This window comes from Gouania willdenowi, chromosome 22, assembly GCF_900634775.1.
Source record: "Gouania willdenowi chromosome 22, fGouWil2.1, whole genome shotgun sequence".
NCBI lineage: Eukaryota > Metazoa > Chordata > Actinopteri > Blenniiformes > Gobiesocidae > Gouania > Gouania willdenowi.
Genome location: NC_041065.1, coordinates 18,006,966 through 18,034,049, shown reverse-complemented (window position 1 = coordinate 18,034,049; position 27,084 = coordinate 18,006,966). Strand labels below are relative to the sequence as shown.

The 27,084-nt window shown below is 38.4% G+C and overlaps 1 protein-coding gene across 1 annotated transcript; it reads left to right on the top strand.

The window, feature by feature from the left end:
* The first annotated feature begins 16,368 nt into the window (after positions 1 to 16,368).
* On the top strand, positions 16,369 to 24,133 carry cdc25b (cell division cycle 25B). The gene is made up of 14 exons (XM_028437858.1): positions 16,369 to 16,959; positions 17,136 to 17,212; positions 17,595 to 17,646; positions 18,790 to 18,831; positions 18,957 to 18,990; positions 19,095 to 19,232; positions 19,352 to 19,471; positions 19,549 to 19,764; positions 20,356 to 20,541; positions 21,502 to 21,603; positions 21,682 to 21,744; positions 21,846 to 21,944; positions 22,047 to 22,292; positions 23,159 to 24,133. The coding sequence occupies exons 1-14, from the start codon at positions 16,751 to 16,753 to the stop codon at positions 23,297 to 23,299; spliced, it is 1,725 nt and encodes a 574-aa protein (XP_028293659.1). The 5' UTR covers positions 16,369 to 16,750; the 3' UTR covers positions 23,300 to 24,133.
* Positions 24,134 to 27,084: the final 2,951 nt, after the last annotated feature.

Genomic DNA, 27,084 nt, shown 5'->3' with positions numbered 1-27,084 from the left:
AAAATGTAATTGTCTGATCCAAGGGACACATTGTCAACATTTGTGTGTCTTTTAATTGATTTTGTTTATTTTATTGTCAATATATCAAATTTATATTTCCTTTTTGTGTGTTTTTTGAGTCACTATGTGCGTTTTTGTCATAGTATTTGTGCTATTGTTGTCATTTCGTTTATTTTTATGTCATTTTCGGCAATTCCAGTGGCATTTTAAGTCATTTTGTTTTTGTTGTCATTTTGTGTTTTAGTTCAGTTTAGTTTAGTGTAGTGTGTCCTTTTTATTGTTACTTTGTCTTTTGTGTAGCTTTGTGCATTTTCTGAGTTTCCTGCAATACGTTGGGCTTCACAACACTTTATTTTGGGGGCTGCACAAAATTCAACAGAGGGTCCCCGGGGCCGCCAGTTGCCTATGTCTGGCCTATAGACAGTCCATCACATGGCTAACAGGAATCCCCTGACATAATTCCAACAGACAAAATCCCAACTGTCAGAATCCCTAACCCAAACCCTGTTTATCCAAGTTCTAACTGAAGCCCTATCCCTAACCTTACTCATAACCCTAACTGTAATAAATAATGTGGTGTTGGGATTTTGTCCATTTAAAAATAGCATATTTTAAATTCTTCCATGCAAATTTTAAATACTTAACCTTCAATGATTTGAAAAGTTTGTTTGGCTGAGGACGTGTTTATATTTACAGTATAGAAATCGTTCTCATGAACTAAAGGAAAAGAAGGTCAAATTCCATGTGTTAATATTCACTGTAAAATGAGCCCAATCATCAATTCTCACCAGGTGGTTAAAATGTGAAATAAGCAGCTTAATGCCATCGTTGGAAACAGCCTCTCATTTGTGTCACTGTGCACATTTGCATGTGTTGTAAGAGAGAGATTTCCATGTCAGCATTAGCATCGACACAAACCTCCATGCACACTCGTATAATCAGCGTCCTAATGAGGGATTAAAGTCTCTCACTGAGAACGTTTCTGTTGTCTGACATGACGCTCTCTACCTGGAAACAGAGCGTGAGTGTATTGAAGCTGTCTGACACTGTGGACAGGCCCCAACATTACACTCTAGAAATTAGACTCAGAGCTTGAATTTCTATAGTTTTTATAGTTGCTAAATAACCTTGATTGTAATGTGATGCCCATGCGGATATTGCAGATGAGTGACTATCACGTCCACTTAAAGTTTGTGATGGTTTCAGTTTTTAGCTGTTGAAAATAAAGTGTAGAAAGCAACAGATTTGTACATTTTTCTGTTGTCCGCCTCGTTTGGCCACATGTCAACAGATGTGTGTGTGCACGGTTGCAAATCAATTTTGTTTGCAGTCTGAACGCTAGAGAACCAAATGTGGCATAGAAGAGATATTGCAGATTCTTGAGAAGTACTAGCTCGAGTAGCAGCGGCGAAAACGAGCCACTCATGCAACTGCAGCCTCAAGTGTGTGAATTTTAAGAGTGCTTTCACACTGGTTTAGTCCTCACCTTGGTTTGGTTTGGTTTGTGTTCAGGGTGCAACTTCTGATCTATACCAAAACTGTACCAAACAGTTGCATTAGCTAACGGCTTGAGGGAACCGTTACTTGAGTAGGAAATTCTCTTCGTTCCAGCAAGATTCATTTTGTCGTTTTGGTTTCGTTTATTCAGACAAGGTTTTTCGGGATTTTTTTATCTCCTGACATAAAAAAAAAAAATACTGGAAAATGACTAAATGAGTCTCGCTGAAACTATTGCATGAAAGTCAAGTGAAACTTCAAAGGAACCATCAAAGGCGATCAGCAGAACTCCTCTGACGAAGATTTAAGCATTTGACGCTCGAAACATGTCAGGAGAGAAAAACTTCCTGTAAAACCTTGTCTGTATGAACAAAACCTCAACTTGAGAAACTTCTCTTGGCTGAACAACAGAAACCCAAAGAAGAGTCTCAACAATGGGCCAAAGCGAGCGGACACAATACACCCCTGATTGATAAATAATAATAATGAATAAATCAATTATCCTGAACAGAATTTGTATTGCTTTATATCAGCAGTAAATGTCATTTTTAACTAACTATAATAACTGATTGTTTGATTTGTAAATGTAAGACATCTTCTAAATTAAAAGAATACTGTTAGATATAAACTTTTGAAAACTGTGCTTTGACCTATATAATAAGTGTATGTCTTTATCTTTGATGAGCTCATGTTTGACCCTGACAATCACAAATGTCTTACGTATCATAACAAAAGAAGGGGCGTGTGCAGCCACGTGCGAGCCAAGGGAGGAGAAACACTAGATAACACAATAGAATAAAAAGAAAACTACGTCCGAGGCCCAAGAGTGAGCCGACTATTGAATTGCTATTGTTGTTGATTCATTTTCTGTTCATCTGTAATAATTGATCTGATTCAGCAAAGCAAAACCTCTGACTATTGTCTCCCTGTACGCAATCTCAGCTACTGAATACGAGAGTAACTCAAAACTCTAACACCTATAGATGTTTTCCAAATCCCAGCACTCTTAGCGCACATTAGCTTCACCCTTACAGGCCTGGCACAATCCCAATGACCTCCCAGCTACCCACACCTGCTGACCACATGCAAATAGGCTTATAATAAATAGCTGACAGGGCTGATTGAGCATCCTAACAGCATTTAACACTGAATGCTAAAGGCTTTGGCAGAATAGACTAAAGTGCAGGAACTTTTTCTGACCCCAGATTTTGTACATGATGATATGCGTCTATCGTCTTTGTGCTGATCATAAACCACGTTAGTAAAGCGAATCCAGACGTTCAGGGTGTCATATTATATTTGATCATTGCTAACATAAAGATTTGTGGTTGAGTCAGATACTTGAAGTTATCATTCATTTTCATTTCCAGCCTTATCGTCCCTTTGTTGTGGAGAAACGGGGACATATCATTTAAAATGTAAGCTGAGCATGGGTTAAGCTTTGTTTAAGTGGTAGCGTGAGGACAGTAAATAATGTGCATACATTTCAAATGTCCATTAGACGCTCTGAGGCTCGTCTTAGCAGCGAGCCTCTCTCCAGGTGCAACGAGGAGCCTTTGGAAAGCCCTTCCTCCTCCTCTCTCTCCCTTTAATGGAGGTGAGAATTGGTGGGTTGGACTTTAACACTTGACCTCTGTTTACACTTCCTGTGGGTGTCAGAGCTTGTCCATAAAGCGCTTGCTGGCGGGGCTCTGAGACTTTGAAAGGAGAGCGAGCGGCCGAGCGGCGAGCTGAATGCACTGCTGCCTCTGCTCTGTGATTATGAGGACAGGCCATTTCCTCCCCTCACATTCTCTATTTGCTTGTATTACTGCCACATTTCCTCGACCCCCCACACTCAGATCCTCAGGCCTTTTACAGGAAAATGATGACAAACTGCAGAATCAGCAGACAGCCTCCAAACATTATAGAAAACATGTCGTAAATATGACGAATGGTCACTTAAAGCTGATATTCTGAGTTTCTGAGAATTCTATGTGTATGTATGATTTATTTTGAAATGCGGAAAAATGCCTAACTAGTCTTTTACTATGGTCTACTGCCGGTGGTCATTTATATACATTAATGTATATACAGTAAGTCCCTCCTTCCTCCTATAGACCCCTATACAAAAGGCAACAACGCCGACTGCGCCCAGCCAATAGGCTTCGACTTCCTGTTTTTGAGACTGTCAATCAAAGTGAATGTGGAACTGTGCACGGAAACAAGGTCGCGTGTCATAACAGCAAACAGGTTAATATGATTTTGGCTCTCACCTGACCTATATCAATGCGACCCGATGCGACCTTGTGATGTTCCGCGATGCGTGTGCAGAAAAGTAGAGGCGTGGCTTCTGGTAGATTGCAGAGGCAAGGAGAGGAAGTGGAGCTGTTGAGGGCGGGACATTGAAACGTCCTCTCAGAAGCTCCGGATATCACCTTTAAACGGTTCTAAATGTGGGGATCACGTCAAACTAAACCAGTAGAGGGATTAATAACTAGGTTTTAGGCTTTAAACGCTAACATAATCTCACAGGGAAACGTGACACTGTCACTAAAATGAAGGTTTATATTTTCATGTGTGCCAACACGATTTCCGCGTTTTCTTGCTTACAGACTCGTGTGATTGAGTTGGAAGTTATTATGTGCAATTACATGTTATCACAACACTTCAATTAGGGTAAGGGTGATGGTTGAGGTGATACATCCAATTGACATGCAGTACATCAGTTTGTCATTCTTTCCTACGAGCTTCACACAAATTTGCAGAACAAAAAATTGTTTGTGTCACGCAACACCAAAAAACATGCAGAAATTGTGTTGCCATGCACGATAAAATTACATAAAGTTATTTTTGTAATAGCTCCACAAACTCTGGGAGACGAGGCTGATCAATCACGTGCAGACGTCCAGCATCTTTCCCCTCTCCCCTTTGTTACACCACAACACAAGCACAAAATCTAATAGTGGAGTCATCAATTGATACATTCAATTCATTTATTATTGTTTTGAAGTAATATTTGTATCAATATTAGTATTATGATATAATACAGTCTTTGCGTAGATGTTCTATTTGTGAAAAACTTGACCTTTGGATGGATTTGAAGGATCGTTTTGTCATTTGCCTGAAAACTAATGTTTGTAAAAGGAGAATAATCACTTCCTATGTATTCATTCATGCTAGTGCACACTGCACCTGCGATTGCTCATTTACGAGTCATCTGGTCATTTTACAGACCACAGCAGACGAGACTCAACCTATCTCACACATGTTGGAACATGTTCCCACTTTGTCGCCACGTTTTTCACTTTTTCGCCCCAGGCATGTGTGTATTAAAAGACCTAGACTTTGTGGGTATATCAGTAGTTTTTATTTGTTTAAAGGTTTGGGTTTTTGACTGCTCATTAACAGTATTCAGAAACTTATGCATATTTTTTGTGGGGCCTTGTTTTTGTTTGTTATGCTTTAAAGTGTGTTAAAAGTATTTCAGGTTTTGTCCTGACATTTCATCCTTTATTACAGACACTTTCCAAAAAATTAGAATATCATGGAAAAGTTGTTTAATTTCCATAATTCCATTCAAAAAGTGAAACTTTCATAGATTATAGATGCAGGGCCCACAATTTAAACGATTTCAAGTATTTATTTGTTTATTTTTACATAATTTGGGCTTCCAGCTCACAAAACCGACAAAAACAGGAATTCAAAAAATTAGAATACTGTGAAGAAATCACCATTTACTTCTCAGTTTGTACAGAAAAATAGAGTAGAAGAAGGACTGGACTGTTAGCCAGTTGTCCATGGTCTTCTTTTATGATGAAAGTAAAGTGTGTCTTTCATTCTGGAATCAAGGTCCAAGGGTTTGGAGGAAGACGTGTGAGGAACAGAACAGAACATTGCACCCCAAATCATGACTGACTGTGGATATTTCACACTGGACCTCAAGCAGCTTGGGTTCTGTTCCAAATTATGTAAAAATAAACAAATAAATACTTGAAATTGTTTAAATTGTAGGCCCTGAATCTATAATCTATGAAAGTTTAACTTTTTGAATGGAATTATGGAAATTAAACAACTTTTCCATGATATTCAAATTTTTCGGAAACGATCTGTATACAGTATATTTAGTTGTTGCTTTTGTTGTTTAATTTGGAAAATACAAGTACATTTTTTTATCAAAAAGTCACAAAGAAAATTGACTTTTTTTTCCATATGATTTATGACTGTAAAGTCAAAAACTCAAGTCTCTGAAAAAATTATTGTAGTATTAGTATTTGCAATTGGTGTTTTTATGTCTTCATTCCCACTTTTTTCCCCTTGAATGTGGACAAATTACTGCTAAAACCTTCTAACTGCAACCACATCAATATCCTTAAATCAATTTAAGATTAAAAATAAAATATAAATTTCATATTGTGTGTTTATTTTCTGCTGTGCCATGTGACTCTCAGAGCTTCCCTGGTGTCTCACCTTGTGTGTGGGTCTGAGGACAGTCATACAGCAGCAGATCAAAGCATCTCCATCTCCCTGGAGAAGCTCCCAACAAAGACAGACATGTGGGGTTTGTGTCTGTGATGGACTGAGGACAATCATTAGTGCAGACAAGCCGACCCACATTACACCTCACTATCCTGTCATTCCACCCATGCAAAGAGTGAGAGTCACAATGGCTAATTTAGTGTTTTAACAAGAGCACAGTGAGTTTTAAATAGACCACACACATGCTACAGGTGGAATAGTGTCAGTATTCTGCTGGAATTCTAGCGAAACCTGGTGGACAAATGAGGTAACGCAGTATATAAATACTGTGCTGCTAAAATCCTAAAAGAAAAAAAAAAAAAAAAAAACTACTTGACCTGATATTATTTAATCTGAGTAATTTATCAAGTGAATACATGTTTATTGTATTTACAGTAACATCCAGAAGTTCAGCCATGCAGGAGGAGCTCAAAGTAGAGTAGATACTCCTTTGCATCAAGATGAGTTGAGTGATGATGGTGTGTGTGTGTGTGTGTGTGTGTGTGTGTGTGTGTGTGTGTGTGTGTGTGTGTGTGTGTGTGTGTGTGTGTGTGTGTGTGTGTGTGTGTGTGTGTGTGTGTGTGTGTGTGGCCATCATGCCAGATGCTTATTTGTCCTCAAGATATTCCTGATTTTTTTTATTTATTTTTTTGTTCACCTAATTGTACATAATTATATAACTAGCCCTAAAAAATATATAATAATAATAATCAGTGAACAATAAAAAAAAATAAATAAAGAAACACGTCTAAATTCTCCTTTATGGGAGGGAAAAAAGATGTGAATATACTGTAAGTGAGAAAAGTAACAAAGCAGCAGAGCAGAGACAGGAAAGTCAACATAAGCCGTGTTGCCAGGTTGGATTTAGAATGTCAGGCTGTGTGTAGTTGACAGTTTTGTGTATTTTTTGAGTGAAATTAGCAGCTTTATCTGGCAATACAGTGTAGACAGAGGTGAGAGGCAAAGGTCAATAAGCAAGAGACAATAATAAATAAAAATAAAAAAAAAACCCTGTATTAATAGGATAGTGACATTATTTGAGCTAAAGTCAATAACTTATTAAATTCATTTCATTAATGTGTTGCAGATGAATCGGTGTGTGCAGAGGAGAACTGCTACTAAAATACTGTAAAGAAGAGATTGTTTTTTGGGTATAATAATATAATATCACGTAAACTGCTTGTAACCGAGCCCTACCAACAGTGCATGGTTTTCTTTGACCGTGATTTATCTCTGACAACATTTATTTAAATTCTTGCAAGGAGAAGTGTTCCTTTTTCACTATAGCAGAAACTATTATGAAAATAGTAATATCCCACTGATTTGGGCAGACAATGAAAGACTAAAGCAAAAACGCTTAGATTTTTCTGTAACTTTATTGTCTATAACTCTTGCAGTTTGTTTGTATTGCTATTCCCACATTGACCACCAGGTGGTGGAAAGGCACCGGATTTGTTGTTATCTCTCCAAAATTTTTACTTTTATTTATTTAAATTTTTTTTTTTTTGGGGGGGGGGGGCAGTTGCATGTTCTCCATTTTCCTGCAGAGGTTTTAAATGGTGATTTATTAGTTTGCTATTGTTGTGTTATATTATTAGTTTCATTCTTGTGTTCGACCTCTAATTTCATGCGAATAATAAATCAGCTTTGATCCTATCAAACATAAACCTGAAATTGTGGCTTTTAAAAAATGCTGTTTTTTTTTTTTTTTTGGGAAACAAGAAATTGTAAGTCAATGAACAAAAACACCAAATTTATAAAGTTTTATTTCAAACTTTTTTTTTTTTTCCCCCCACACACTAAAATCACGTGATCGATAGTGTTCTGCCTCACAGAAAATAGGAAATGGGCAAACAAAAGGCCCATCTGTGTGTAGTTTGCATGTTCTCTTGGTATTCAATTTTTCCACAATATGGATTTGTGGTCGAAATCTCGAGTATCCACCGTTTTTGTAGTCTTTCACTGTGGCCACGTTTGATGACGCAGACTTCAGTGTATGCAGTACCATGAGTAGCCAATAGGTGGGAGTATAGATCATGTCTTCTGTGCAGGTGTAGGCTGATGTTCCCTCCCTCATATTCGAAGGAAATTCACATCTTCTTGCATCAGTTGTGTTACTTAAACCTTATTATTGTAACATAAATATGTACTTTCACATTTAAATTATTATTTTTCAGATTTACTGGTAATGTATTAATATGATTATCATTTTAAACTAAAAATAAACATTATAAACCCCCATATTTTTATTGCTTTTATTTGTTAAATTTCCTCTCTCTTTCGCTCAAATACCCCGTGTAGTGCCATGTACCCCCATTTGAGAAACACTGAACTATAGTACATTATTGTTTATTATAATGACTGTCATCAAATCAGTATTTCACATCTTTTTTTTAAAATCTGGGACAACTTAACCCACAAAACACATGATTTCTGACCACCTGAAACTAAATATCCTCCCAAACAAATCAGAATCAGAATCAACTTTATTGGCCAAGGGTGTATGAATACACACGAGGAATTTCTTTTGGTGACCTGTGCTCTCTCAGGTAGTGTAACATTAAATAATAACAATCAACTAGAATAAAGAAAAATAAAGAAAATAAAGAAAAATAAATAAAAAAAGAAGTATAAACATAAATATAAGAGTAGTTAAAACTAACAAAGTCAGTTTCTGTAAATGCTCGTGGCAAGAAAAAACCACGGCCATATTTGTGAGTGAAATCTATGGTTCTAGATGTTCAGCCTCCTATTGGCCACAGTCCACAGTAGTAGAAAACGTCAAATTCTGGTATACGCTTCATAAAGATGGACATGAATTTAAATCCCTAACGGTCAGGAGGCTGCACTAATCTCTGATTGTATGAACATTTAATGCTGTTACCTTTGATATGTGTGGAACTTATTAACTTTTAATCCCTGACCTCGTCTGTGAATAATGAGTTCCAGTCTGAGTGTCATCCTGCAGCTCTGGGTATAACAGATGGACAGTCCAACTGCTGCCAGCTGCTTTCTGAGCACTAGTCTTTGGAGACACGAGTGTCCATCACTCACATTAGCAAACGAAGAGCTCACCTCACCAGCACAGGAAGGCTGATTTGTCTCAGGACAGGATCTCTTTCATTACACCATTATAAAGAAACAAAACTTTATTCAAGTAGTTAAAGCAGAGCTAAGTAACTTGCGCTTAGCGCTCCCCCTAAAGGTCCCTTTTGGTTATGTCACTGTCGTAAACACTCCACATACCCTGCCGCCTGCCCCACCGAGAAGCTACGCGCGTACCTTTGCTCTCCCAAGATGGTCGCAACCGATCACTGAAAAATCCTAATACAACAGTGACACTAAGGGTGCTTTCACACATATAGTCCCATGTGAACAGTATGAAGAGAGAAAAGTGAAATTAATTAATGATGTGGGAGTAATACGGAAGGGGGTGTGGAAATGTGTGTAATTGCTCTGAAAATGGATGAATGGATGGATGGATAGATAGATAAATAGATGAAGTTGCGTGTGTGCTGCCTGATGGAGCACTGTTTTGTGAGTGTGTGTGCGTACCTGTTGCGAGTGACGACAGTGTGTGTGATTTCTGTGTGTTGCTGCTGAGCTTTCACTGCATGAAGTTGCTCCGTTCCTCGGTCAAAGGTCTTCACTGCCTTTTTTTTCCTGGCTCCGCCATGATATAAGTTTGAGAAAAGTCCATTTGTAGACAACCATGTGCAGCCACGGGGCTGGTCATAATCTAGCATTAGTTTGTATTGGGCTGCCGTGAAGCAGTACAATAAAAGACCCCCCAATCACTCCATAAACACTTCCCAGATAGCACGCATACGTCTCGCTCATGTCGGCCTCAGATTGTGCGTCGGCATTCTACTCCAAATGCGTCATTTTGTGTGTTTTTTCCACTTATAAAACTGTAGAACTGTAAAATGTCACTTCCATGAAGCTGTTTTTGTGCTGGGGCTCTTTTGGCTATGCTGCTAAAAATGCATTCATGATTTCTTTATTTTGTCCACACATAAAAGCTATTTAGTGGTAGTATTTTGTTTTTTGTTGTTGTTGTGATATTGCCATATTCCTATCACATTTAAGTGAATACTCGACTATGGATATGGAGATATTTATACTAATTAAATGATCTGAGCTAAACAAAAGTTAATATAAGCTGTAGAGAGGTCGCGCTGAGCATCTTTAATCCATCGTCCAAACATTGGCCAAACCCCGATGTCTTGGCGACGTCTGCCCAATGAGCAAACGCTCTCCATAACCCGTCTCGCCGATGCAACTTCTTTCATTGTGCCGACGTTGGCAAGATGTATGTGTGCTATCAGGGTTGTAATACTCTCACAGGGGCCGCGAGAAGGATTTATTAGGGGGAAAAAGTGACTTAGTTCTGCTTTAATATCCATCCATTCATCCATTTTTCTGACCCACTTGTTCCTGTTTTCAGGGTCACAGGGGTCTGCTGGTGCCTATCTCCAGCTCTTAATGGGCGTCAGGCGGGGGTACACCCTGGACAGGGCACCACTTTATCGCAGGGCAACACACAGACAGACACTTATATATATATATATATATATATATATATAAATATTTATTTAAATGTTATTTTAGACTTGTTGCTTCTTCGTATCGCAGGATTTATGATAGCGAATAATGAAAAAAGTATTTTGAATTTACTACACTATAGTATACTTTACTCTAAACGACTCCCTCAGACTTGTCAGGATATGTTTCTGGATTCTTTAAACCTCTTTCATTTCATTTCCCCCCCTTAAACACCAACTGCAGGCCGCCGTCTTCGTCTCCTCCTCATCTTTTGTCCGCCTTTCCCTCCAGAATTCCTTGCATGAGCCTCTCTCCTCCCTCTGGGTTATTTTCCATCTGCCGGCCTCCTCCAAGGAGCAGACGTTTGCTCCTATCCTGGCCTGGTCCTGGAGGTGTTAGTGTGTGTGTTTCTGTGAAGGGGGTGAAGGCCATCGACTAATGACCAGTGGGGTTGAGTTTTGTGGTGGAGGGTTGACCTATATCACTAAAAGAGCTTGTGTTGGCATGAGTGGAGACAATGAGAGGGAACAATGGCATGGATGGTCATGTTAGAGGAGGATGGGGGATGCTCTGACTGATGCATCACTCCCATACATACCATGCAGATTGTGTTGCAGTGTAGACAAATGTGAGAATGTGGAGATCATTCTTGAAAGTGATACGTAACATAACCCACCACGTGAATGCACTGTAGATGATGGTTCTAAAGCTGAATAATAAAACTCATTAATGTAATTGGAGTCGTGTATATTAACTTTTTGCCTAAAGTATACGTAATGTCATTCAAATACGTCAGGATTACTCTTTGTATTTCTGCACCCATAGAGAATCAATGGTAAAATAGTATTTTATTTTCACGTTTTAGCCCTAAGTTTTGTCTCATCCTATTTCTTTAACATTATGACGCTATTCCAAGAAGACCAGGAAAATTACAGTTGCCACTATTAACTTATATTCTATGGATTAAATGAAGGAAGTTTGTTATATATGTTATTTATTGCTTGGATATTGTGAATATATACATATAATTTATACGTGGAAGTGCAAACTATGGCACATCAAGGTTGAAATTTCTAATTATTCCACCTAAATTCTGTGGCACACTTGATGTCAAACTGCTCTGTGTTTGGACCCTGAACCTGAAACACATTTTAAAGTAATAATAATAATAATAATAATAATAATAATAATAATAATAATAATAATACATTTTATTTGTAATGCACTTTACATTTGATACCAAATCTCAAAGTGCTACATATATATATAAATAAAATAAATAAAATAAAAGATACTATATATATAAAATATTAAAAAAAATAAAAATAAAAAGTAATATATATATATATATATAACTTTTCTCGATTTACACCTCTGACAGTAAAAGTTAAGTTTCACAAATTAATTAGGAGAAAGGTGGTTTTATAAACTTTTGACATTGTTTTTTTTTAATAGATTACACTTTTTGTCATAAATTTTGGAAAATATGTGTCGACAGTTTTAGTGTGATTATGTATTTGTTTACTGTTGCCCAGCTGTGATATTCTGTATTTTCACAGCTAATAACTGCCTTGAATTTTCATTTACTGGTGTTAAAGTTGAAGTTCTTCCTCAGTTTGGGTCATGGCTTAATATTTGAAGGCAAAATAAGGAAACGTTGATAACTCTTTGAGTATGTCAATGTCAGGCTATGTGTCAACCAAATGTCAGTTTGTGCATACAAGCCGTCATTACCGCATCTACTCGGGTAATCACAGCTAAATATTTAATTATAAAATACATAATTTCCCAGCTAATAGATCATTCTGATCTTTAACATTGGCTCACCCCACAATTAGACCATTTAGTTTAAATGTAGAACATTGATCATATACAGTACTTGCACTATACATTGTAGTTTATTTTAAAGGAACTTCTTGCAGATTATTCATTACATCCTTAAATATATATAGTTTCAATGCTTTACAAGCCCCACAGAGTCTTCACTGAGATGATCACTGCTCTGTAATGCTTCCTTTTTTTTATCATTTGATTGCACATTATAGCTCCTGAGCTAGCCAGTGATGCTAACATTCTCAGTACTTACACGTGAGGAACAGTAACGTGTTTTTAATCTAAACAACAAGCCTCGTTTTCGGTGATGGATTACAACGCCTGCACAAAAAGCCTGCAAATTGATTTTCAATATGCTACGCAAATGCACAATTGCATAATGCCTTTGTCCTTGCAGAAATGATGAATAAAGCTGTGCAGAAACAGTTCCCCCGCCGGCCTATCTCTATGTTATTAGTAGTGAATTGGTGAAAGCATTACAAAAACACTGATTTGTGCATGAAGACTTGAATATTGCTTAGAGGAGATAAAGGGAAAGCAATAAGAGGACACAAGCTAAAGGTTTAGTCATTCTTTCCTAATGTTACCAGCTGCAACGCTTAGAAAAATGTCCATTTATTTTACCTTTTCACCTGTTTCCTTATTTTGAGGGTATGTTCTGACCTCTCACCTCTCATGCAGAGATGGGGGAAAGCTGCAGTCCCAGATCTGTGGGAAGTTCATTTACCCTCATTTACATTTGTGATGTTAATCACACAGATACTTAAAGCTGACCTCGCGCTGTTTCAGCTGACAGTCGTTGTCGCCAGAGTCAAGGGTCAGTCCATTTCAACTGCTTTTGCATTCACCAGTTTGAGAAACAATAGCAACCACAGTTCACACATGGTTCGGCCACTTTGACACAGTATCAGCATCCGAATCAGACTAAAGTGGATGAGAAATCTAGATTTTTAGAGGAAAAATTTAAAATTTATCAACGGAGAAGAGGAGAAGAATACAAAAAGAGTCTGGAGTGGGGACAGCATGTTTGCACTGGTAAAAGTTGTCTGGTTGGACAGCTTTAGTGGTCTGGTTGAACAAGTTACAAACAGGTGTGTATCTGAGCTATTAAGTACTCAGAAACCACAACAATATAGACATGAAGTGTTCATTTATGAGCTGATTCAAAGGATGTATTCACACAAATGGAATGTGTAATTGTTCCGGTTGTACTTTATTAACTATGTTTTTTTTTTAATCCCACAAAGTTTATAGTATATTTGTTTCCCATTGTTTATTTATTAATTCACGTATTTGTTAATTTGATAATCTGTTTGCTAATCTATTTATTCAACATAAATTTAGATTTATTTTTCCTCTTCATTAAAATCTCTTCAATAAGATAATACTGACAGGCAATTTTACTGTGAATGAGATAACATGAAAATGCATACAGTGATCCCTGAGCATATATAACAGTCTGGCAGGTAAAGTAAAAGGCGACTAAAACCACCTTTGATTCGAGCAAAACCCCCTAAAAAGTCTCCAATTCTCGTTTAAAACCTCAATGCAAATCTATTCAGACTCAGCAGGAAGCAGGCATTGCTGCCCCTGGTTTATCTAGTTTACATTTTCACACAGCTTTTAAAAGAACACATTGCATTTTAAAAGAAAAGGGAGTTAACACAGTATGTTTATGCATTCAAAACTACATGCAGGTTTACTGCTCAGATTAGATGCAACGTGTGCAGTTTGTCCCTCATTAACGTTGATATCAAGAGGATGCAAAGAGAGAGAGAAAATTCAAAAGCCAACATCTTGATGTCCCTCCCTAAACAGCTCCACTTCCTCCCTCTGCCTCTGCCAATCTACCTGAAGCCACGCCTCTACTTTTGTGCACGCGCATCGCTTAACATAGCAACAATGTTTAACACACCAACACGCGTGTAGTATTGTTTTTCACTAATAAAACACTTATGGTAGTTTGATTAAACTAGAAATGTTGCCAAATCAGGGTCCGTTCAGAATCCTTTTAAATTCTAATTCAGCTTTCAGAACTATCATCGTTCCTTCATAACAATGCCTTTTTTTTGTTTTTTTTTTTAAAGTGATGTCTTTGGTGTCCTTTATATCAACTTTTAACCTTCTAACACACAAAATATCCCTGTATATAATGTGGGCATTGCCTTTTTTGATTAGTGTTGACGTTTGTTGCCGTCACGTCAGGCAAACCCTTGTTTATGGTAAAATAACGTTTCAATTTGACATTTTAGTGCTTAGTTACATGTCATCCAGTTCTTTAAACATCAGAATACAATCAGATGTACTTTATTTTTTCATCCCAGAAGGAAATTACTTTTTTTTTTTTTTACAGAGGCCTGAGAAATATTGCAGATAAACAAAGAAGAAAAAAAAAAGAAAGAAAAGAAAACATGCATTATTAATCAAAAGACTGTTTATTAAATAAGGATTAAATACAAGTGCACACACTACAGTAAAACAATTATTAAAAAACAAAACAAATATACAGATGTACAAATATAATATGTGATGACATTAATCTTGAGAAGACCAGGGACATTACGATGAACTGATTTTGATGTTGCGTTTACCAGGAAATGACAAATAGGCACATCATATGACTGTCACTCTTGGCCATCTTACTACAGATCAAGGAAGACATTTTAAACTGGGTAAGTCTACGCTCCCATCAGATCCTTTAACCTCAAAACCAGTTGGAGAATTTCACATCCTTTAGTTAATCACTAGGTCACAGTTTTTCAAACATTTCGGCGCCAACAAGCGTAGGTTTGAAGTGCTTTTATTGGATATGCAGCTTCTAAATCACCTCTCATTCCTACTTGTGAAGGTTACAAATTGTACTCCTTCAGCTGGGTTGTCTTTATTATTTGGGCTGTGTTTGAAGAAATGGCATAGTACGAATGACCTGAAAAGATAAAGATTTAATTGAACATTTTTTTGGATTATAGGTAAATTAATATTGAAAAACGTTATTCTTCTTTTTAAACTATCGCCACATTTTATTAAAATTGTCAATCCAGGGCACTCTGCTGCAAAATAAATTCCCTTAGTAAAACAACAACAACAACAACAACAATTTGGTCTTCTTGTCTATGTCCATACAAAAAACAAAGGTCTTTAGTCTTTATGACCCTAATTTGATCCCATACTTTAGCTCCATTTTATGTTCTAACCCACAACTTGAGAACTCCAATCCTGAAAATGCCCACATTATAATGTCCTGAGTCAGCTGCAATGACCTCATTTACAGTGACTTTTTCTCTCAATTCATAGCTTCAACTTTATTCCTAAACTATAGTTTCATGTAAAGTAGTGGTATTCCTCCACCAAAGCTGAACATTGTTGCCATGTGTTACTGACAAGACCTTAACCTAGTTTTAAGACTAGACTAGACCCTGCAGTAACTTACATGTGTAGTTAAACTGGAGCTCCATTTTAAGATTAGATTAGATAAGATAAGATAATCCTTTATTGATCTCACAATGGAGAAATGTACTTGTTACATTTGGCATTCAGTAGGTCACTGAGGGTGTGCAGAATAGACAAGAAATGTGCAGACAGTTAAATAGTAAAAAGAGGTATCTTATCTACAATAAATAAGAGTAGTAATTAATCGACTGTTTGGTAATGTCATAAATAGTTGCAATGTTTTATAGTGGAGTGAAACACAGCCTGAAAGGAAGACATTTTGTGCATTACTGTTGCCTTTGACTGATTTCCCCCCTTGGATTTCTGTCATATCCTTAATTTTTTTTTTTCAAATTAAAAAATGTAGACATGTAATATTCATGCTAAAAATGTTTTAAACGTATTTATTACTTTTCCTGATGCCGGAGTGTGAACAAAGGACATGGTAAAGGACCGTTTTAAAAGATGACGTCACATCCTCCTTTCCTTTCTGCATCCGCTCAGAGAACAACAGTGGAGGTTGGCTTAGCGCTATGGTTGGTCAGCTGGATGTATCCGCGCCTCTGATTGGTTGAAATATTGCCGCTCCTGAGCGTCTATTTTGAACATAAATACGAGCAAACGGAGTCTCTTCCTCAGTAACCAGGCGGCTGTCAAAGAGGGAGGGCCGTTAGCTGCAACACTCGACAACTATGCAGATTTAGTCATTTCTACCCACCGGGTCCGTTTTTTTACTCCATGCCGACTCACCGTGGTCCCTTCAGCTGGTGTTGCGGATTGCATCTTTTGAAAATGTCATCTTAAATTGGTGCTAGCTAGCTGGTTAGCTCCCGGGGTAGCTTGGAGGTTTGGCGAACCTCGACCCAAAATTTTAAACTTTTCTTTCAGATAGACCCCACCAATTTGAATGATTTTTCGGTCATAGATAAATTAACAGCACTGTGAAACGATGGAGACCGTTTATGGCAGCACAAGTCCAGTAAACGCCGCATTGAAGAGCAGGCCCGTTGAGATCCTCGGCCTTTCCCCGCATCTTATGTCCGAGATGAATACAAAGACCTCGCACTGCAGGACCCTGTTCTCCCCGGAACCATCAGCTGTGCTCTCTCCGGTCACCAATTTGGCCCTAAACATGAATAATTTGGCTTTCCTTGGAAGGTAAACATTTATATATTATCTTTTATCTCTTTAATATTATTTATCTAACTAAGAGAACAAACTTCTCATTGTTAGAAACGAATGTTTGCTTTATAAGTTGTTTATTTTCTTCACAGCAGCTATGTGTTGTGTTAAGTATTTCTGTTTTTTTTTTTGTTTTTTTTTCCCTCACACAGCCCATTTGATACCCCAAAAAGGAGAAGGCACCTTGAGAAGGTTCCCTCTTTTGCTTCTGATGTTTCATCTGATGCTGGTCAGTCTAATTTATTTACTTCATCTATGAATTATTTTACTCAAATAAATTAATAGACGATATTATCAATCACATGGCTTAGGACGTTTTCAGATCATGGTTAATGCTTAAATCATTTCCATTCCTTTATTTTGTGAGAAATGAACCTTGTGGTATGCAATTTAATATTTTTGGATTGCATGTTTTACAATTAAATAATAATAAAAAAAAAACCTAACTTTGTATGAAAGGACTAGCAATAACTTATCATTAATAAAAATGAAATGTTTAGCTTTCTTTAAATTTAAATGGCCCACTGTAAAATCATACACAGTAAAGTAACACTGTAAATTAAGTATGGGTATACATATGTTTGTAACACTCATTTTTCTCCCCCCCCCAGGCCTTGGTCAGGACCTCCCCAGCCCTCTGGATGTGGTTGAAATGGAGGACACGTAAGTTGCACCTTCTACCCCCCTCATTTATCCTAACTGTGAGCCCCCACACACACGCACACAACACCCGCCGTAGACCCCCGTTCCTCTGATGTTCCTTAGGGATCGGTTAAGGACACATTCTGGTGTGCAGGATTATATTCTACCGTTGGCTTTGTTCATTTTTCAACTAAGCAGATTAGTAGATGAGCCTTATGAGCTGAACTTTCTTTGTCTTTTTAATATAAAGACATTCTGCTTCATAAGAAAATGTGTTTCAATCCAACATTTATTTGCTTTTTTAGCTTTTTGAGTTGGAAACTTAATGTTAAAGTGTTGGTAGAAAAGTCTCAGTGGGGGATGCAGTTGTGTTCAATTGTTATCTGGACCAGTTGGCCTGTCTAATCTTGGGTGGCCCTTTACTTAATTGTGACTTGGGTGAGTCTCAGACATCTGTCCCAGTCTGATGTGAGTTCCTTTACAGCAGCATTTGGTTCTCCAGACCTTATTCTCCTGAGTATCAACAGCTGTTTGGTTGCTAGGAGTTTCCTTGGTTGGAGGGGGGGGGGGGGGCATGCTTGGGTCTGATGATAGCCCACCCCTGGGGGCCTTGGCACACTCTGCCTTTGCACTGTTATTTCACAGGAATGAGGTGGGGTGGGGGATTTCTCATTCGATCAGAGCTTTTAAAATAAGGGCGACCCCTCCAAACGTCTCCCCTCCTTTTTCTTCTTCTCCCGGCTGGCGGTGAATGGGACACGCTCTCCAATCAAACAAAGAGCTCTGTCTGAAAGGAGCTGTGCAGTGTTTGCTCCAGCAGGCATATGGTAGATTAGCTGGTCCCGCATCTCTTCCCCTGCCCTCCAACCCCAGCGCTCAGCTGCTAAGTGTAGTGTTTAGTGATTAGCATACAGGTGTGCCGCGCCGACACTTGGACCACCTCTCCACACTACTTCCTCAAGTCCAACTATTCAACCTTTGTTCCTGTTTTCAAAAGGAAATTAAGCTTATTGTCTGAATGAAAAGTAAAGACGAGTGTTTCAAGTTGCTTTGAAAGCCCGTCTGCATCCAATTAAATTTTTCATTTTCTATAAATCACACATTACTGGAGTTTATTGTATTTTGAGCCACATGTAAAAAAAAAAATGTTCTTTTGTGTTACAGCTTTGAAAAGGCAATTGAACAATCAAGCAAAGTAGTTAACAAGTAAGTTCCTCTCATTTTTGTTACAGCCTGCCTCACTTGTTCAGTGTTCTGTTTCTTTTTTTCTCCTCTATTATAAATGAGTAAAATGATCTGTTCTTACTGTTTTTCCTCTTGTCTAATTACAGTAAAATGCCCATTCGAAGAAACCACTCGTTACCGGTAAGTTCCTTCCCACGTCCGTCATTCACAGTTTGTTAATTGGACTGAAAACGATTTTGTTTGCTGGACATTAAATTTTGCTAACTGGTTCCCTCCCACCACAGCTCCAGCTGCTGAATTTCAGTCCATCTCTGAAGGGACAAGAGCCACTCTCGCACCGCTATGGAATATTCGGCCAGCAGCCCGCCATCATTACCACTTTGTCCACCTCTCCACTCGACAACAAGGAGAACATGCCGGAGGTCAGTTAACAGAGACCGGAGCTGTTTTTTTTTTTTTTTTTTTTGTTTAAAGCAAAAATATAGAGACTTTAAGTGTAAAATTAAATGTGTTAAATGTTGTATTTGTGTTTTATTTTCAGGAGAATTTTGAATTTAAGAAGCCAACCAAGCCTGTGTCACGCTGTCGTGTGCGCTCCTTCAACAGCGGACAGTCAAAGGACGCCTTCCCCCACCGCCCCAGCTCTGCTCCTGCCCTTTTGGTATGTGGAGCCGGTCTCGTGTTTCTGAGCTACTTTGTAGAGAGAGTTCAGTGTTTAAACTTTCTCTCCATCCTCAGCTCTCTTCACCCCCTACAGTCCAGCAGCTCCACTTTTACGACTCCAGCCCCATGTTCCTGAGACGCTCCTCTCTCACCGCCTCGCTAAACGACGACGATGACGATGGTTTCTTAGATGTGCTTGATGACAATATGGAGGATGGCTCTGGGATGCCCACAGGAATGGCCAGTTTACTCACTGCACCGTTGGTGAATGACACCAGTGCAGAGGACTCTGTACGTTTACCGTAAGCTGCTGTCACATAGTGCTGAGGAAGTAAAGCCATGAGCATGCAGAATTATACCTAGGGCTGACGCTACCTTTTTAAATGTTATTACTTACATAAAAATCTAATGAGCAAAGTTGCTTAAATACACCCAGTGTTTCTCTAAACAGTGCATTTAGATCCAAAATGAGGTAAAACTAGTTTGTCCTCAAGTTCAGCAATAATGTTTGACCTTTAACTTAAAAAGTAAAACACAAATAACTTTTGACTGTTGATGTGCATTGCTTGTAGCTATGGTAACGCCGGTGTCTAAGGGCGTGTCCAACTTCAATAAATAACAAATACAGCTTCTTTTAAACATTAAACAAAATAACAAATTGTACATTATTTAAAAATAGGTACTGAGTGAAGTGTTACATTAATATGATTACAAGTTTTTGTTATGGTATTGTTTTTAGTACCTGCATATTAATACAGTAGGTACATGTGATTCTGGGAGCCAAAATGGCCAGATTTGTATCCTGCATCACGTGTTTGAGAAAAAAACCCACCTCATCCCTGTACACGTTTCATATTTATTTTCCTCCTTTTTAAATTCCAGCCTGTCATTCGGTGCCGGCCTCGGAGCCTTTTCCGCTCGCCTTCCATGCCCAGTCCAGTATCCCGGCCTGTGAAACGTCCCGACTGCCCCAATGATGAAAACACGCCTATTCGGGTGAAAAGACGACGCAGCGTTGCAGGGACGCAGGTCACTATGCTGGAACAGAATCCCGAATCGCCGAGACTGGTGAGTCCATAGGAGAATCTAAAGCCTCTGATTTTTGGACGCTCGACAATTAAAGTTCCTGAACCAAACATCCTTATTAAGGTTAAGTATTGTCAACCCCACATGTCGTGATCCCACGTGGGGTTGCCTGAAATTTAAATGGGGTCACCTTAAGTGTCTAGAGCAGTGTTTCCTAAACTTTATTGTCCCATGTACCCTTTGGCCTTTACTTCTTATCACAATTACCCCTAAGCTCACATTATACATTATTTATTGTCTGCAGGCTCGTCTGAACTCTTTCCTGTGTTTCATCCAACATTAACCTTGAATTTAGGCTTTTTTATTCTTTTATTTCTGATGTTTTTCTGTTTTTAGAATTTGAACTTCAACTTTTGGTGTATTTTAAAGAGTTGTGCCACAAATTGTTATTGATGGATGAGAAAAAAGCCTGTGTGCATGTAAAAAAATCTATATTGTTAAAAAATAAACTGACCTGTTTCTGTGTACCCCTAGGGGTACACGTACTACCACTGGTCTAGAGAATTACTGATTAACATGCATTTTAAAATGTTTAATATTCTTTTTCAAATGAAAACAGATTCTTAAACAACTGTATTCTCTAATATAGTTCTAGTTGAAATAAAAATGCAGTTTTGAGAAAAATGAAAAATATAATCCTGTATAAAAATATCTGAACTGGTGCAACTTGTCACTTTGTGCACTAATAGTAACTAATACTCTGTATTTGTTACAGATGATAACAAACATGATCCAAAACTAATTATAGGAAAGAAAAAAAAAAAAGAAAGTCTTTTGGGTCACCAGAAATTAGTGATATCAAAATTGGGTCACGATCCAAAAAAAGGTTGGAAACTACTGGTTCAAGTCAAAGAAGTGTTTCCAGCGTGACGAAACAAGTGTCCTCTGCTTGATGCCATCGGCTCCGTTGGGTTAATAAATCTGTTCTTGTTGTGCTTTCAGGGTTGTTTGATACAAAGGTCCAAATCTTTCTGTCAGACGGACATTGAGAGGCTGCTGGACAGTGAGGAAGGCTCTTGTTCGTTAATAGGAGACTTTACCAAAGTAAGTCAGATTACAAACTGATCATCACTGTAATGAGCCAAAGAAAATCACTAATTCCACTGTCTTACTTCCCATTAGCCGTTTGTGCTTCCAACAGTGGAAGGAAAACATCAGGACCTCAAGTACATCACCTTGGAGATGGTGCGTGATCACTCATTTCATTATTTCTCCATAGCAACAGCTCTGACACCGTTTATCAAAGGAAACTATAATTTACCATGTATAATGGTTGTGTTCTATAGATGGTGGCTGCTCTGTCGGGCCAGTATGATGGTCTTGTTGATCGAGTCATCGTCATCGACTGCCGCTACCCGTACGAGTTTGAGGGTGGACACATCAAGGTGGGTCACATATTTACAATGCTTAAACACTGACTGGTGCTTTGCTCATTGTGGTCACAAAGGATTGATGGAAATGTCCTTTTTTTCTTTTACCATTCTCAGGGAGCTCTGAACCTGCACCAGGAAGATCAGGTGCAAGACTTCCTCCTCCAGACCCCCATCATCCCCTCCTGCGCCGAAAAACGCGTAGTCATCGTCTTCCACTGCGAGTTCTCGTCGGAGCGCGGCCCTCGAATGTGTCGCTTTGTCCGGGAGCGAGACCGCTCTATGAACGAGTACCCCCAACTTTTCTACCCTGAGCTCTACATCCTCAAGGGTGGTTACAAAGAGTTCTACCAACACTTCAAGGTTTGTTTTTTCTCTTTAGTCACCACTGAGCTTTTCCTGGAGTGAAAATAAATAACTAAATACATTAAGAATTAGGGCTGAGTGACTTATTGAAATTCAAGATATATCAAGTTTTGTATTTTGGCGACACAGAAATACAATATCGACGTATAATTTTTAATATCTTATTTTGTATCAAAATACTCATTTCATGAGTTGGTGCATTCTCTACTTCTCTGAAATCCATCAAACTGTGTTTTTTTTTATACTGTTCTGAGTGTGTCCTAACCCAGACCTTCACACTATAGTACTCACTCACACGTGCTGTCCCTTCATTTAAAAAAAAAAAAAAAAAAAGGCTAAAGTGACAAATCTTGTGCAGCTGTTTGTTAATGAATGTGCGTATCAGCAAATGTAACCCTAAATAGTCTGTATGGTAAGACTTTTTTTGAATTTCAATTATCAAGATTTATATTGTATACCACCACTTTGAGGAAAAAATTAGTGTGGGACCAAATTGCTCTGCCCTACTAGGAACAATAAAAAAAGAGTAAATATTTTTCAGGAATAAAATTCAGTAACATCTTTCTGTACTAGCTCACCTCTACAATTTTGTGTTTTCATTCAACTGCCCCAATTTAAAACTTAATTTATTTAATCTCAAAATTGTTTTGTTTTTCTCAACCCACTTTAGGGTTCTAGACCCATGTTGAAGGAGTGAATCATGTTGTCTTTTTTGAACACCCTGATTAACACCCTTTAGTCACAGTCCACGTTTTGTTTAAATCGACCTTAAATTCCTCGATAACGGTTATTTATTCAATTAATGAACCTGAAAAATAAATAGTATAAAGTATTGTTGTCTGACTCTGACGTTCTCTCTACAGTTGCAGTGTGAGCCTCAGTCGTACCGGCCCATGCACCACGAGGACTTTAAGGAGGACCTGAGGAAGTTCCGCCTTAAAAGCCGCACCTGGGCTGGCGAGCGCAGCAAGAGAGACATGTACAGCCGCCTGAAGAAACTATGAACGCCTTTATCCCTCTAATGTTGCCTTGAAGACCCCACAACCAGACCCACTACCACCTCCTCACCCAATGTGAGCCTAAAGCCTTTCACTGCCAGCAAGGACCCGCTTATTGCACCGCAGCAGCTTTGCCCACTGATGCTTCTTTTTTCACTATAGCAAATGTTTTAATTATGCAAAAGACGTGAAATGAGAGATGAGTGACTGAAGAGCAGGCAACAGATTTTATTCAGGACTTTGAAGAACCACTTGGACCTACTGCCTGTATTTTAACTATTTAGCAAAATGCTGGGATTTGAGCTTAAACTGGTGCCTCGCTGCAATAACTACCTGAACCACACTGCCTTGTTTGTGTTTCAGTCCCAATAGAATTATCATTTTGTCATTCTAATCCTATTGACGCACTTAATTTGAGTACCTTTCAGGGTGTTGTGCTTTTTTGTACTTTTTTTCTGTTTGGTTTATTTTTCTGTATTTTTCATGATTTGTTGTCCCTCCATATGCTTAGTTATGGACTTCTTCAAACGAATGACAATTTCCAGAAGTCTGACATCGATACTGAACTCTCCTGATTGTTTGCTGTACTTTTTGTTGTGAATGTCTTTTTATTTCTATTTTAATCTCATTTGATTTTTACCAAAACAAACCTGTTTACATTGAAATGGAAGTTTTTTACCTTCCCCCTCGATGCTGCAGGTCAATGGGTGTGTGAAGGTTCTTGATCCTCATTCCAAAGGCTTTTGCTCCTCAAATACATGGTCTGAAACCTCTGCCGTCCACACTGATGGCAGCTTGTAATGAGCATGGTGGTGTAAACATTTTGGCACAGGCTCAAGGGCGGAGCTGTAGAAATAAAAATCCAATGTGCGTTCAATGAACCTTGCCTGTGTTGATTTTGAACAAGTTGGTGGTTTTTTTGCTGAGTGTTTATATTAAAGTTGGTAAAATGCTTGTGCAAACTAAATGATTTGTAGTATAGTAAGTGGTCTGCTGCGTTTCTAATGAATACCATATCCTGGACAAGCCCCCACATTATCACATGCTTGGCATAAGACTTGTGACAAAAAGATGTGGGTTTATTGCCCAAATAAACAAAATGCAGAAAACGGTTCTACTGCTGACTAGAGGAAGAGAAAACTGCAGAGCCAAGCGTTTTCACTGGCAGGTTAATGCAGGTGCTCCGAATATCTGATTTGCATCAGCACTGCCTCAAGGCACGAGAAAATAGACGTTAGCTTGGAGGGTTGTAACAGGTTAGTAAAGTTATTTCATTGAAGTGTAGTTGCTTTGACTGCAACTAAGAAATTGAGCTTTCAGTGTTTCATAATACATGGAATGGTAACAGACGGGAAACGAAACACTATATAGTCATGCTTTCCCAGTATAATATACTTTCTACTTTGGTGGCTGTGACTTCTGCTCTTAATAATTCCAATAGAACTTGGATGTTTTAAGTCGGATATGTTAACTTTGCAATGTTATAGTGTAGTTTAATCCTGGGATACTCCTTCACTCTACTCCAGTGTCAGCTTGTTTGAGTGCCTTTTGGAAGAGGGGAAGAAGAGCAGATCAGACAAATAAGAAACTTGCTGTAAGAAATAAAAGTGCTTGATGGAGACGAGGCTTTAAAGCGAAATGCATTACCATCACATGAATGCACTTCAGATGGTCGGTCTAAAGGTGGGTCATAAAACTTTTACTAATTTATGTCAGAATGTGTTTGGAGTCATTTTTAATCACCTTTTCGCGTTAAAAGTCACAGTTTAAAGTGTTATATATTGCTTTCATTGTTGAACTGTCTGTCATTGGGGTTGAGTATCCCTTTAATGAGTAAAACATGTTACATTTTGGCACATCAGTCTTAAAATTTGAATTTGGGTTGTTTACGTTCTACGTGTTTTTGTATTTTCCTGCATTTTTTTCTGTCAGTTTTCACATGTTTTGTTGTGTGGATCACATTCCTGCTCATTGGGAGCAGTTAAGTACACACGGTGCTGGATTCAGTCAGGCATTAGTCGGCCTCCTCTGTTTGGCTCCTCTGCTCACTGTGGCTGCTTTTCCTGCAAACACACCTCAGGGAGTGGCCTCTCGCTCACAGCACGTGCACACACACACACTCACGTGCACATACACTCACTTGCACACATTCCTGCCTGGCAGTCTGATGTGTCCTTACACTGTGGAAACAATTCATAGCCTCCACGTGCTGTAAACATGTGACAGCCCTGAGAGGAAGGAGGTTAGAAAAACACTTTCCTGCTTATGGTGCTGAAGCAGTTTGAAATCAGACGGTTTCCAGAGGCGGCTTTAGGGGAGGGAGGGCCAAGCTTTGTTTGTATTTCACCAACCGAGGCCAAGCAGTACATGCATCGAACTATGTGAGAGTTGAATGAGTTGCAGAGGATTCCTGCTTCCTGTCAACTTTGCAGATACTTTAGTTTAAGGAAAATCCTCAGATTTCATTGAAAATGATTTTATCTGTTCTTTTGAGCTAAACTAAAGGATTGAACACTATTACTGTCCATTGACTCATGTGTCTGACAGCCTGATACATGTGAATAAACACAACAGGGAAGGGCAGGTGATTGGACAAAGGTCAGAGGCTGTGGGAAAGAAAAGCAGGGCTCTGAACTCACCAAAAACCAAACACTATTTAAAAAATCAATCAATCAAAAAAAAAACTTAACCAAGAGGAGAGAAATGTGTTTATTAATCCAAAGTATGGTAAATGTGTCTAAAGACAAACATTTACCAAGGGGGAAAAAAAATACAGATTAAAACTTCAAGATGGTAGCAATAGAAATGATTGATTTTATTACTGTCTTTACAACAATGTGTTATCTTATCTTTCATTTAACTTGCAATAATCCATGATCTGTCTAAAGTATCTAAAGTGAATCTTGGTTTGAAAATAGTTTGACACAGCAGTGTTTCTACGGTGGCTGAGAAGTGCAAAATAATTACAAATACCACAACACATTTACAAATGATTGCAACACATTTACAAATGATTGCAACACATTTACAAATTGCTGCAACACTTCTGCAAAATGTCAAAAATAATTAACAAATATGGAAACACTTTTACAATTACAAAGTGCCTTTGTAAATCTATCTCAACATTTGTTAAAAAGTGTTTAGGTATTTGTATTTTTTTTTTTTTTTAGATATTTATTTTCAAAATTGTAAATTTGTTGGGGTCATTTGTAAAAGTGTTGCAATACTTTGTAAATGTGCCACCGTATGTTTCAGTGCAGTTATTTCAGTCAGTCAGAAATACACTAAAGTTACATACCATATGATTTTTTGTGAACAAGGTATTCACACTGTAATGTATTCTGAGATCTATCACTAAGTATGTTTAAAATCTAAATGTAACTACAGAAACGTCAACTACTGAAAGTTTCAGATGACGTCAAAGCAGCTCTGTGAAAGCTCAGTGGCTGTTTCCTGTAAAACCAAGTGAACTGTCTGTGCCTGTGCCTCCTTTGTGCGTCCTCGGCTCAGCCCGGGGTCCGGCATCAAAGGCGCCCCCTCACCTACAGCTCCAATCTGGGCGTCGCTGCTGCTGCTGCGACCTGAGATGTTGGCGCTAAACTGAGAAAGCTGCTGGACAATCAAAGAGGCTACAAAAAGCAGGGAGGATTAGAGTAAACGTTGGCTCTGAGGGTTTCTGTCTGAGAAACTTCTTCTGGTGTGCTTGTTCTCTGTGAAGTTTAAACTGCTGACAGTTTAGGGATGATTTCACGCAGAGCTGCTGAGACAGCAGAAACAGTCGGGGGTGTTTT